The following is a 14849-nucleotide window of genomic DNA, read 5'->3' as shown; positions in this document are numbered from 1 at the left end:
TTGAGAAACGTCACTTGTCGTAACCGTAAGCAGGAAGCTGATTAGATCTTACGTATAAATCATCCAGTCACTATTAAGAATAAGTCACCCACGATTTGAAATAATCTGTTTTGAATTCTTATTGAGAAAACAATGTGCGAATGTTGCGCAATACGAATATTAATAATATAAATGTCTTTAAAATTGCGAAAAAAATATTTATCAATTCTTGGAATAGAAATTGTAAAACTTATTTCAAATCGTGATTTTAATTTTAATAATATATTCTTTGTTTTGTTGTTTGAAGCGATGATATCAGAAAAATTTTGCTACTGTTTTAATTTGTTTATGGCGAAAATTTAGTCAAAAATTCGTCGTTTTTAAGTTCGCTTTTGAGCGTCGATGACGGATCGACTTCTGTTGGAGGCATCGTTGACTTTGATGCAACCGACGAGAAAAAAAAAACGCCGCGTTTTCCAGCCGCCCGTGCTGCAACCAATTACGCCACTTAATTAATTGCTGTGCGTAATCTGGTTCTCGGCTTGTTCAGTTGACGGAGTAAGCTGAAACGTGTTAAACGCTCGTATGTTCCGTTTTCACGCTGCGCGGATCGCTTAGATAAGATGGCAAATTTGTGCGAACGGTTGTAGATATTTACGCCTGTAAGCACTAATAAATCTCGACTTGTATATTAATTCGTAATTATTAAACTTCACGTGACACGCTATAATAACACGACATAAAATATACTGATCTAGATCAAAGGTCGCGCATGAAAAATTTCTGATTAGTCGCGACGCGTATACGCGTTAATAATTCGTGTTAGCTCTCGTAATGCGCAAACTTTCAATGCAACAATAATAATAAATCATAAACATTATTATAACTAGATCGTATCGACGATTTATACTCTTATGGACCGCGGTGACGAGCTTCCTTTTGCGTTTCCGAGAGAAAGATTGCTCTCTCTCTCTCTCTCTTTCTCTCTCTCTGTTCTGATAAGTACCTGTCGTATGTACCGTGTCGCAGTGTTTTCCTCATCAGCAGCGGGGCAACGTTCGAATGGTCCTGCACGTTTACAAGCTGGCAACCGGCGGTTTTCCAGTAAGGAGCCGCGCGCGCTACCTACGCGCAAGAACAAGCCGCGTACGTGCGATGCATTTCTTCGGGCGCGCACGCGAAGAGAGGTCGAAGACCCCCGCGGTTTCTGGCAGACGCTGCACCATACATCGCAATACCAATTCACTTTGTTTGAAGTATCGTCGATTATTCGCGAAAGTCAAAGATTGAGAGCTCGGGATAGCAAAAGCAATTCACAATTTTCTACAAAGCGAAGCAAATGTCCTTCAAATTTTAAGATTATTTAGTAGAACAAAGTATTTTAGAATTTTTATCTTCTCTCTTAAAATCTTTAATTCTTGGAAACAACATAATAATAACAGCTTTGTTTGCGAAGTAAATTTCTCGAGAAAAATGTTCTAACATAAAATTTGTCTTGATATTAATTACTATTAACATAGATTTTTATTTTAGCGGGGGCTGCGGGTCAATGACAGTAATTTCCTGCCCATAACTGCGTTCCTATGCGATTGACGGTCGAAACTTGCATACTTTACAGGGAAAATTTATACGCGATCGGAGCGAGAGTCATAATTCGTAGCTGCGCACCGAGACGCGCTATTAAAAGACCCCACAATTAAGTTTACGACGCGTATTATTGATTTAAAAGCACGCCGACTCGTATCTCAGAAGTGTCAGCTGGGTTTTCAGAATAAAACGCGCTCCCCGCGGAGCGAGAGCTCGACTAGTGGAACGAAACACGATATATCCGCGGACAATGCGTCGGCGAAGTATCGTCCTTGTATGAACTGTCGACGACTTGGATCTGACAGAATGGAATGTTATGTTCAGTCTAATTTCATTACGCGAAACCATCCTCACTACGATCAAATTGCGGAAAGATGGAAAGCCAATTACTGCAGAATTGTGAGCGCACGTTTGAATCGACTGGAGAAAATTCAATAGTGTTGTATGACAAAAAGTTTTAATTGACAGTTAATCAAGATTCAATCTGCCAACGAGATTCTCACTTTTTTATATTTTTATTTTCGATATACAAATGCACAGACAGGTGTGCAAAAATATATACAAGAATTGATATTTTGAACAATAAAATGATAAAAGTATTTAATTTGATAAAAATCGCGTTTTATATCATAACTGGATTGTGGGAATCGAACATCTTTTAATTGATACACCGAATTAATAGCGTGTAATCCTTTAGCCACTTCATTCTTCGCTCTTTTATTTACTTCCTTCGATCGGGAGATTTTCTTTTCGATAAAATCTTCCGTCTGTAGGCGGATTCGCCACTTGTTCCGATAAGAATTACGATGCAGGATTCTGTCTCGTTAAGCCGCGAAATTAAGACCAACGAGATTCGATCTGATCCGCTTGTGGATTAGCGCTTCTAGGGGATCGTAGAAAAACATGAGGCTGGAAGGCCGATCGATACGCTCATCGTCACGATACTTTTGCCGCTTCTGGCGATCCGAACGCGGACAAGAAACATTCCGCGGTTTAATCCCGAGAATTATATGGGGAGCCCTTGACCGCCCCGAGTCCCACGAGAACGTATGACTGTAAAAGCGTCCATTACCGTCACGAACCGTAGGAATAATAAAAAAAGGCTTATGGCGAAGAAGTGTGTCGTAACCCTGCTCATTAAATCCCTCTTGGAACAAAAATTTAACATCGAATGTACACATTTCTGAAATAATGACGAAGCTGTCGATGTGTGGATTATCTAGCGGATTCGCGATGAGCTGCCTCGCACGAGGCAGAAACGGTGAATCGCCCGTCCTCATATCTCCGCCACCGTGAATAAGTATTGTGAACACCGAAAAGCGTTTACGGAGCGCGGCGGCGGAGGATTAATGCGGATCGCGCGGAGAGACGCGATAAGGAACGGCCGCCTTTCCCACGTTACGACTCGTGTCTTCGCGCGGAGTCTCTCTCACTGCCGGGAAGACTTTACGCGCGTTAGTTGTGAAAAGATCGCGGGAGACGGCGAGAAATAATTTCTCGCGCGGAACCGCGATCTCGCGGGTGACGCGGGATCCGTGAAAGGCGTCCATTAGCGTCACGCACCCTCGGAACGAAGGAGGGAGATGAGACGAGAACGAGAACGCGCGGCCACCGAGAGTAGCGTCACGTGTGCACAAAGTACACGTCACGCAATGCGTAGCGGCGTCGAGGAAAGAAAAAGAAAACGAGGGGAAGAAATATGGAGGGGAAAGACCGGAGGTGGCAGATTTTGTCCATAATTACGATCCCGCGAGAGACCTCTCGCAATTCGTCGGCGTTCTGAGGATATCGAAGGCACAATGATTGTGGTCACAGCGGCGGTGCCTGCTTATGAATATGCGAACACGCCTCGTCCTGGGAGGTTCGTTTCGTCAGCCGCACACATGCGCCCATTACAGAGGCGACCTTCCCATCGAAGACGCCAGATCTTCGATCGAGGGACCGACGGCGGTGTCAAGATGAATGAAATTTATGATGACTTACCTTATATATTCGCCGAGTTCGTATAAATTCGATGTTCCAAAAACGTTGCAGTGCAATGAGGTTTTCATGACTTTCGGGGGATTCTCTTACTATTTCGCGCATCGATAGGTAACATTATTTTAAATAGAGAATAAAATGAAAATAAAACGAAGGGAATCAAGAATAAAAAAAAAACAATGAGGAGAAAGATGCGAGTTATCTCTTCTTCGTTAAAGCGTCGCCGAGATATATTGTACGCATCGTGTCAGAATGCGATTGGGAGTCTCGCCTTTTCAGGATCGCGGAATTACTTTTCGGTCAATGATCCTCGGAGCGATCGACGAGGACGCGTTACTCCACGTACTTATTTCTTATCCAACTCGCTATTCCGCGGACGAGTCCTCTCCGCTCATCGACTCTGCTTTTTCTCATTGCGTCCCCCCCCCTCCCCCCCCTCCCGCCTCGCTTCCCTCTTCGTTCATGTCCTCGTCGTCATCCTCATTCTCGATCTTCTCCCTTCCTTTCTTCCTTAATCTCTCCAACGCTGCTGCAGTTATTGCAGCCATCGCCGTTGTCGCCGTTGTCCGTGGCCTCTTCTTATTCTCAGCAAAGCCACCGCGCTCACGTTCCGAGAAACCGGACGGCATTTTCATCGGATATCTGTGGTGCACAATAAAGCCCCTTCGTTTCTCCGTTGATATCGAAGATCGCCGATCAGCGATTCCGATCGTAAAGTCGGCAAAGGCTTTGTTTTTACCTCGGCACGGTAGAAGCGCTTCGTTACTCTCGCGTTGCGTGGAAAAATGCCGGTTCAGATTTTCAGTCTGAGCGAAAAACTCGCAGCAATCAAGAAAAATGTGCGTAAAATTTATTTTATCGATTAGAAAAGTACGAAGTAAGCTCAACACTCGGCTTTATTTCTTTACAAAATATTACTTACGTATGTTATAATTTTTACGACTACAAATTATGCCGGCGAATTCATCGTTATATTCTTTTTAGGATTAATAGGAAATAATCATGATTAATTCTGACATAATTATATTTTGTCGCCACTCGAAATATACTTAGTTTAAAATTACATGAATTAGTCATAACCAGTTTTTCAATCTTATAATGACTTATATAAGTATATCCTGTGTAGATTATGCGCGAAATGTATAAGAAAACGTAAATTGTGTTTGTTTATTCCGTAACACCGCTTGTGCTCGCATACCTTATCGTAACACCGGAAACAAGCTATTTACATGGCGCGCACATTTCACGCCGGTGCAGTACGTTCTTTCTTCTTGCAATTATGCGAGTATACCCGGTGACTCGTTAATTCTGAATGCCGTCGTGGAGGCCGAGCACCAATGGACCGCGTTTCTCTAGTCTATTTCTTTCGCGGCGTTTCTCTTGTGCGTCCTTTTGCAAAAATGAGCGAATAGTAGCTCCATTACTCGGCCATCAATCTCTTTTTCCCCCCTCCCCGTGCTTTCTTCTTTATCTCTCTTTGCTCAAGCCGCGGGACGAACGATAGGAGGGAACTCGTGGAAGCAGAAGGAGACGGAAGATAACCAGAGGGGCCTTCGAGATCAGGTTATGCTAACTGGGGCTCCCCTTGTCCCACACGTATCCGCTTATAAGCATAGGTCCTTACAACTGACGCATGTGTGTGTCTTCCTTCCACACATGCACGCATATCGTGCACGACATCAGTACGTGGAAATGCATGGAGTCGCTTTTGCGGAATCGGTTCTCCGCGAGAAGAAGACGGAGAAGAAGTAGAAGGACGACGATATGCGAGCAGCTCAACTATCGCGAGCGTATAAGGGTGCCTTCTTCGCCGACGTGTGCGCGTACTCGTACATACGCGTTCGTGCGCGAGTGCGTCGAGAAAAAGAGCAAAGTTGAAGCGGGCAGTCGAGGGACAAGGACTGACGCACCGGTTGCGCGCAGCCGATGCACTCGACGCGCAATGCGTTCCACGATGCGCTCTAAGCGGCCTTGCCGGCGTTCCGAGCGCGTACTGATGAGCGACGTTCTGAATCACAAATCGCGATATCGAGCAATCTCGAAGGCTGCGCGAGATAATTGAAGCTCCGCGAGAAGAGCGGCGCGGGAAGAATATCTGAAGCGTCGAGAAATTTGCGATCCGAGGTCTTGATGCGACTAAAGTTGCGCGCATAAAATTATTCGCAAACAGTTTCGCAAAGTAATAATGGATCCGATGTAAAGCTAAGTTGCAGTGGTATTTGAATTCTTGAACGGATATGTTAAGAATGCTGATGAAACGGCGACATTAGTGTTCTCTTGTGTATTTAAATGTATTTAAGTGTGTATTTAAATCTTCTAAGTCAAAGTCTAAAAATTTAAGAGCACTCGAGTGCGTTTAGGAGGAAAGCATGAAGGAAAATCTTGAGAGAAAGTTTACCTGCGCATTTCGAGTGCATTCGTTGAGAGCGAAGTAACGGAATGAAAGTAGAGAGAAGAGATTAAAAGTACTCTTTCTTTTTTTTTTATCGAAGCACCATTATCTGAGAGCAAATAGCAGCAAGGAATGTTATTGAGGATTATTCACCGGTGCTAAGTATATGCGTTTTTGTGGATCTTTTTATTTCTTTGATTTGCAGATTTATATTTTATATACGAGATTAAAGTCCGGTGTTTAAAAATTTCACGTTCACGCTTCAATAATTGACTTGACTATTTTCAGCACAACGTAAATATCTTTTATGAATCCCTAAAACACGGATTAAAACACGCGCACGCGGAACTTGGTCTCGCTATACAAAAAGCTCAACCACTTCGTCTATCTCTGTATAGTGCTTCAGCTTTCGAGAATGTATGTTTAGACAGTTGAAAGACCGAGTTTCCGAAAGACCGTCGGTTTTAGGTAGGTGGTTCCACAGCGTCTTTCAGAGATGAGACCGGCTGGCATAACTCACGCAAGCTTTAAAAAGAGATTAAAGGAGGATAACGGCGCATTTCCTACGCGTGTTATTCGCACTTTCAGCAACGCGACGCGACCTTGAGCCGTCTTGAGTAAGAGCCGGCGAGTTTAATAGATCGCTGCGAGAGTAATCTTAGCAGGATCAAGAACGCCCGATCATCTTTCATTCGCATTATTTATAAGTTCTTTGTGCACCTCTTTAAGAAATGGTTTCTTGATATAAAAGATTCTACTTCTAATCTAGTATTATTTTTCATGATGTAAAGTGTCGAAGAGAATGAGTTTTTTTTACAATATATTCAACATTCCGTTCACGTTTAAAATATGCAATTTTAGTGTTTTAAGAAAACCGTAATTTTTTAAATATATTTGGATAATTTTAAGGACAAAGCAGAAAAAATTGGGAAAAAGTAACTGAAAAATTTGTTAGATATAAAATTATGCACTATATTTTAGATTAACAATGTAAAAAATATTCTTTCGATAAGATCGAAACTTACTACAGCCAAAGTCTGCGGTATCTCGATAAATTTTAATGTGAGAACGTGACAAAGTCGTTTGAGATGCTCGCTCGAGATTCTCAGAAATGAGGATATTGATGAAATTATCGAAGAAGACTTCACTGGGCTTCGGAGATGCGGAAGCGGTCGTTTAGAAAGTATCTGTTGGCACGCCGAGAGAATACTTCTTAAGAGGACGATCTCACGATTCGCTTTCCTCGCTGCCGGAGATTGAGTCATATCGGACGGTCGGGAAACTCAGACGTGATACGATTATTCCGGATATTGGACCTGGCGAAACGTGCATTCCGCGTGCACACGTGACGTGCAGCAAAATTCCAGGCTGGTAACGTGGAATTTTTCGTGCGAAGCATTATTGAGTTTGGTTGCGATATTTCTCGGCTCTCTTATTGCGCCGAACTTTACATGTTCGTCATATTTTAGTAAATACCGCAGCGCAAAATTCTGGAAATCTCGCGTTGAAACGGCGGGAATCGAATACCGAGTGATTGCGGCATTAATTTCACGGAGAGTTATAATTTTTCGAACACTGATTTTGTGAAAGGTTTCACCGTTGAAACGAAGGAACACTCTGGTGCAGCGTCGAGATAACTAAGCGGTGTGCGCATTCTGTAATTCGTCCGTCAACCTTTCGAGAAGCGAAAATAAATTCAACGAAACGTCTCGTGAAGACGACGCGTTATAAACGCAGATACATAAGAGACCAACGTGCGGCGCTTGAGTAAACACTGTCGCGTCTTATCTGCGCGCGATTAAGAGAGGCATATCTCTGATGGTGATAAACGCGAGACGTGCACACGCTCTGTCGGTTACACACGCGAGACAGCGCGCGCCGGCCCTTTCTTCACAGAATTGCATTATCGTAGTGACGTTCTCGCACACAGTCGCGCGTCAATTGGAACCCGCTTATGCACAGTACAGTCTGAGGTCGTTCCCGCCCCGAAGTTATGCAAAGCAAATCGGATGCAAGTGGATCGCGCGCGCGGCTGCGGCAGCGACAGCGGTCTTCTAGGCTGTCGCGATCGCAACGGCGGCGCGATATCGGTCGATTTTTACGAGCGCGACGGCCGTAAATTTCAGCACCTCGCTTCGTTAATCATCTAATTTATTACGGATGATCGTAAAAGCGCTCGCAGCTCGTTTGCAGCTAAATAGAGTGTGCACCGGCGCCGCGTATGCAGAGAAACGCCGTTGCACTTCGCAATTACGCCGCTCGTAATTCGTGCCCGTTCGCGTAATTCGAATTTTCGTTGACATCGCAACCATGAAAGAGAGACGAGGAAAACATTTTCTCTTCATCTTGGGAGAAAGTAATCCAGAATCTCTCTTTCTCTCTCCCCCATTTTTTCTCTTCTCTCTTCGGCTGTAACTTCTTTTTTCGTCACGACACGCTTTACTCGCTAAATCGACCGCTTGATCGTGCTTTACAACGACGACGACTTACGCGCGATTTCACATTTCACCGCCTCCTCGCGGCCAATTTCGAAAATTATCGGTTGCCCATAAACCACCCACGTGTTGCTCGGGCGGCGTGAACGCGAAGGAAAAAGTTCGCGAGGTAAAAGAAGAAGAGGCCGATGGCAAAGGGAGAAAGCGGAGGAAGGGGCGCATTATGCAATAGCGGGGCCGCCCAGACCATCGATGCGTCCTTATTTGCAGAGGGCAATTTCGCGGCTATCCGAGCGAGAGAAAAAAGGGCGACAAGCGGGGAGAAGGGGGCGGATGGTAGGGGGCAATCGACGGGGATTATCGCGGGACAAAGTCGAGCCACCCACGTGGTCGCGGCTAAACGGCCGTCTGCGCACGTGGATAATGGGAGACGCGCTCGCATCGCGTGGCGATCTGATAATGCGCACGCGATGATTCTTCGCGACGCGACGACCCACCTACGCCGCCTAAATTGTCGCTCGCGAAGGAGATTTCGGTAGACCTGGCGCGCGTGACTTGGTGTATATTAAACCCTCCGAGGCACCATAAATTTCGCGAGGCTTCTGAATGAGTGAGGGAACGGCTTTGCATGATCCCATTTAAGAAGATTCATTAAAATTACAAGATTTATTAGGCAATGATTTCACGCGACACGATCCGTCTACGTCACGTAAATTGTCCTTTGTGATGAGAAAATTAGTGACTGGTGTTCATTAATCTTGCGGGTACTATAAATTTGGTTAAGCCTTTCACGCGATGGGGTTCTCGAATATTGAGAGAATCTGTTAAAATTAAAAGACCTGGAAGAGAATTTTTTTTTAATTGAATGTAAAAGATACTTTATCTTGTATCATTAATTTTATGTTTTTATGCCACCGTGGGTCTGAAAAGTTTTATGCTATCTGCTGAGATACTATGCATTTATACATAGATCACGACTCTTTATGATGTAGAAAGTAGGCGAGCATTAATGAATATCGGTATTACACGGAAGATGTTATCAATTTATTTACACTATACTTTATTGGATATCTAATAAGGATCACTGCACAGCTGGAACATAAACCTGCATCTATTTTCTTTAATCTAAATAACTTCTGAGCTCACGAACGATAAGGATAAAGGATATAACATTCCGTCGAGAAATAAAAGAAGGTCAATAATACTCGCTATTTCTATCGCGGAGCGGTTCGAAATAATACATGACACTTTATATTGTTGTCTCCCGAGCAGCTTTCCCTCCTTAATCTAATCTTCCCGGATTGCCACGTGGCAGAAGTAATCGATTCGTCCGGGGCTGTGCATCATCATGGTTTATAAAAAGGTCAGCTCACGCTGACGCAAGTTGTATCAGAGCTAAATAACGGCATAGAGACGGCCAGACGGCGGCTGAGCGAGCGAGCGAGCCAACTCGGGCGATTCAACATATAGCGACTACAGACGCAATTAAGAGATCGCGTAGCGATAAAGACTAAAGAGCGATTAATATTAATATTCTGCCGATCGGCGAGCCCTGCCCGATGTTGTAACGGTGTGCTCCGATATCGAGCAGCGCTCGCCGACCACCCAGGCTTCGCCGACGCAATCGATCTCGCGCGCATTCCGATTTAGATAAATAGATAAGTGCATTTGGTTTACGTGACAGAAAGAGCGTATGGGACGTCGACACGTCGCCGCAACTCGGCGGAAACTCGGGGAAAATTTCAGAAATTTAAAGTAGCTGTGCGAAACACGGTGTACGTCTCTCGTACGACAAGCCCGACGAGCCATTATTTTGTCCTTTGAAGTCGGCGACGCTAACGTATTTTAATACGCGCGTGACTCGTCTTTGATCTCCGACCGAGTAAGTAATTAGATGCATCGAGCATGCACGAAATTGCACACGCGCGAACTCGGAGGCTTTAAGCAAAAGTCTCGTCCGCCACGTCCCCCTCTCCCGCCGCCGCACCTTCCGGTGCATCCCTCTCTCGGACGCGTGAGCGTGCAGCCATGAATCCTCGCTCCTAGCGGAGGAACTTTATCAGATCCCGCAATTTATCGCTACAACTTTGCCGCTTTTGTAGTAACTTATATTTTTCGCGTAATCTCCATTATCGGAGATCGAGAACTCCGCGGAATCTCCGCGTAGATCTTGGATTAGCGCCTCGGTTCTTGCGGAACAGGACGTGTTTCACGGGCGCAGAGGCGGCGGTATTAAGCGCAACGCGTAATCCGCTCATTGGAAACAGAATTAAATGAGCCGAACAAGATGTGACGATCGATGCAGTCGGCCTTTAACACCTTTATTAACGATGTATAAATTTTAATCACTATTAAAGCATTCCAGGAGCAAAATATTTAGCGCGTCCTTAATTTTTGAATTATAGTCGTAAAGCCGCTAAGTCGGCTTTAAGTACGATAATTATAACGTTTAAGCCGGTTCTAAATGCGAGAATTATATTCTTTCAGTTTACACTATATTTTCTCTCATCGTAACTAAAAAAATTTTTTTTTTTTTATTGATGTTAAAACAATTAAAAGAATATACGTGTTCAAGAAATGCGTATCAAGTTCATTTCGTCTATGCTGGCTTCTTTATAATATCATAAAAATAAGTGAGACCACTTTTTTATCACAGTTTTTTATACAGTATAATAACGAGATACATCCTGCTTTATACTTTTACAGCACAATCTTACGGCCATTATCTCTTTCGAATTTTATAAGAGACTAAGAATTAAATATTTTATTTTAATCGCGCATTACGGACGAAATTTCGTATCCGCAATACCCGCATGACGAATCGCGTCCCTGCCCGCACACGTGGCGCTCGATTGCGGTCGCAAAGCGAGAGTTCGCATAACGCAATTATCCGTATTAACATAGCTGGCCCGGTGGTCCGCATCGGTGGTAGCGTAACGGGCATCACGCGCGCGCTCGGTAAGACGCACGGGGATCACTTTGATGTAGTGGTACCTTCAGGTAGTGTAAGATGTAAGCACGGCAGACGGCACGATCGCGCCCCGATCCTCGCAACGATGCAATTTCGTCCTGGAGCGTATTATCCCCACGCGGCGTGCGACGGAAAATTGATAAAGTAGAATGAGCGCTACTTGCGCCGGCCAGCGTGGTGGGATCATAGAAGTCGCCTCTGAAAGATTGAACACAGTGTTCGTCGTAAGTGATGGGCGTCGAGTAATTGATATTTCCCATCGTTCATCGCGCGACGCAAGGTGATAGCGATCAGGAGAAATGCTTTACTTAATGATAGGTGAATAATGACGCGAAATAATAACGCCTCGGCTAACGTGACACACATCTCGCATCTCGAGTGAAATCGATCCCCAACTCGGAAATTAATCAGCTTTGAAATTTGAGAGGTGGAGGAAGGGATTTCTCGGACTTTAAGACTCCGTGGTGGCAAAATAAAACCATCAATTTCTTTTATTAATGGAAGAGCGATCACGGCGAAGACTAACGTTACGAATTTAATATCCAGAAGATTGCCCGCAGAACTTTCGCATGAGGTCTATTACAATCCCGCGTTATTCACTTCCCGTCAAAAATGCGCCGTAAAATCACGCTTTCGTAAAGATAGATGCGTAGGGCGTGGCTAGCGAAAATAACGTTGAGTAGAGAAGCAAAGACAAGGAAAGGTAGATGGGAGCGCGAGGAAAACGACGAGGAGAGCTGCAGGGAAGAGGAAGAATCCTTTGGGATCGTTAACCAAAGAAAGAACGCCCGGCATGTTCTCCGCGGTCTTTCTTTCTCTCATCATTCTCCATATTTTTGCCTCGCCCTTTGCCTCTCCTTCGCCGGAAGATCGAAGCCTGCTTTACGAGACGGTCTTGTAAGTCGATCGTTACGCCTCGATAGTGCACGTACACGAGTACGCGTGTAAGGCGTGTATAGAATATTATGGCGTGACATCGCGGAACGCACGTAAAGTCATCTCTTCTCTACTCAACCATATGACATAAAGGAGAATTGAGCTGAGTCCTGCTCTATGGGGAAAAAATTAATGTTGCATCAACAGCAACAGCGTTTGTATCCAAATAAATTTCATAACAGTATCAAATATAAATAGATCAAGCGAATAATCAAATAAATGTATTATTTGTTTAACCAATAAATGGTTGATTTTTTAATCATTTATTGCGAAGCTTTAAATATGTATTTTAATTTAACTTGTCTTGAAATCTGATTTTGTTCCTTGTCAGCTGGAATGCTGATGCCCAGCGGGCTTTCTAAGAATAATTCTGGCGGTGTCCATGTTTAGATCGTTTAGGTTGAATTACGAGTTGCTACCGGTAAATATTCGAGCGGAAAAGGAAAGCCGCTTTCGACACGCTCGATTCGGTAATTATGACACTTCGCTCCGACTTTTCGCACCTGCCACGCACTGGTTCTCACCTTTTAAATTGAGGGTTGAGCGTCTGCTGTTGTCTAAGCGCTATTGTAGCTTAGTTTTATTATACAATAGTTGCTTTATAATACTATCTTTCGTCACCATCAATTTCTTGATGCACGTTTTCTATTTAAAAACAATGAAAATAGAATATCCACGATTTTAATATTAAAATGCGAAGCACATCAAATATACATAATCAAAGTTGAAGCACTTTTTATCGGTTTTGACAAGTTTCATGAAATATTCTTGAGCTTAATCAATCTCTTGTTATATGTTACAGATTTAGCGAACAGCAGTATGTTTCAACAAGAAGGAGTCACGACTTATTCGCAGCTGCTTTTCGACGTGGCGCGACAGCAAGTCGTTGTCGGAGCGCGGTAAGTATTTTCACACATCGTATGCTTGTTTTCAATTACTAAGTTGATCCCCAAGATAGCTGCAGCTACGTATTAACGCCACTTTGTTGAAAATATCTTTACAGCTATTTTTTGAAAACTTCAATTAAATATTTAAATAAATTTTATAAATATTAATCAAATCTCTGATCGCATACCCGTGATTAGAAAAAATTTAAAAATTTATGAAGAAGTTAAGCAAGTTATTATAATTATTGATTATTATAATAACAAATGTGAATGAAACCATTTTGTCTAACACACACACATTCAAAGGTAGATTGGAAAATTAGGTTAAAATAATTTACGACTGCACATTCTTCAAATTGGACGTTCAAGTCTCGATGTAATAATAAACAGCTGAGTTCTCCGAAAATCTAGCTTCTCTTAATAAAATCGAACCTATTACGAGTATTGCTGACGTTAGAATAAACGATGAAGTTCTCCGATTCAGCTCATCAGAGTGATCTTCTCGACAATAACGAGTTCTAGAAAGCATTTCGTAAGAGATCAGAGAGAATTTAAAGAGCAGGTATTCTCAAGTGACCCACTGGCTTCGATAAACATCATCTCCTCTCAATCGTCTCGATAAAAAATTCAACTGCACATGATTGCCATATATTGACGCGATAATCACGATGTTATTGCTTTAAATGACACATCAGAATTTAATGAGCCTGTCGATTTCTATGTGTTGTTGTATAATGTGCTCGAAGCTTGTAATCGCAAACCTTTTAGCCGAGTTTTAATGATCAGAATACTCGAATTAAAATTTTAAAGCCTATCTGATCCACCTATTATTAGTCTCGCGAGCATCGACTAACTTCAGCAAAAAGATTCAACCGTCTCCTTTTAGAACTGAAATTTCTTTACACGTAAAATATACACGGTACACTTTTGACCGTGATGCCTTGAGAGCCGACTCGAGTCAAAGGCGGCGAAAGCCTTTTCGACAGCTTTTCACATATAAACCGAAAATAAACGTCGGAGCACGCGACGAAAGGAAATAGACGGAAGAAGAAAGGAGAGAAGGTGGTAGACGAACAATTTCGCGAGTCGCGTTGGTTTAGGGTCGCGCGTTGTAGGACGTCGACGTATTCTTTGACGCGTTACAACGCCACAGACGCAACACGACCTATTGAAGGGTGCAACGCACTGGCCTCTTCCATCCGGCGTGTTCCAGCGGGATGTTCTGGCGGCGCGCCAAATTGGCTGACATACGACGTCTCTCGGAGGCACCGATCCATTTTCACATTTTGCGCCAGACGGGGTTCGTGCCAGATCGGTTCATCGTCTCATTGTGCGAAACGATTCGCGGGAGAAATGGGGAAAACATAACGGCGCGCCTCGCCAATATAATCTTTACACGGTGAACACACGATCCTTGTAACGAGTCAGCCTACGTGCCGCTCATTAATCAAGCCGGACCAAAAAGTCGAATCGCCGACTCACGATACGATGTCCTTAAGCATTATAAGTACGACGGCAGCCTTGCCGTAGCGTATAAATTGCCAAGACTAATTGCCACGACAAATTTCGCGATTTTATTACTCGACTAAGTTAACTACATTATCGCCCATTCTTTCGCCATTCAACGACTCACATTTATATCCGCTGAACATTCGCAAATAACTGAGATTGTAACGCGATTA

At 43.6% G+C, this 14849-nt stretch overlaps 1 protein-coding gene across 2 annotated transcripts in view; it reads left to right on the top strand.

Moving 5' to 3' along the window:
- Positions 1-14849, top strand: part of Sema5c (Semaphorin 5c) — a 91900-nt gene that overhangs the window by 55847 nt on the left and 21204 nt on the right. For both annotated transcript variants that reach the window (XM_012366969.2, XM_067352855.1), the window contains one exon: positions 13083-13179. In XM_012366969.2, coding sequence (XP_012222392.1) covers positions 13083-13179 — 97 coding nt within the window. The remainder of the gene's footprint in view (positions 1-13082; positions 13180-14849) is intronic.

The sequence above is a fragment of the Linepithema humile genome, chromosome 4 (genome assembly GCF_040581485.1).
Source record: "Linepithema humile isolate Giens D197 chromosome 4, Lhum_UNIL_v1.0, whole genome shotgun sequence".
NCBI lineage: Eukaryota > Metazoa > Arthropoda > Insecta > Hymenoptera > Formicidae > Linepithema > Linepithema humile.
Note: the sequence above shows the minus strand (reverse complement) of the source record. Positions and strands in the feature narration are given on the sequence as shown.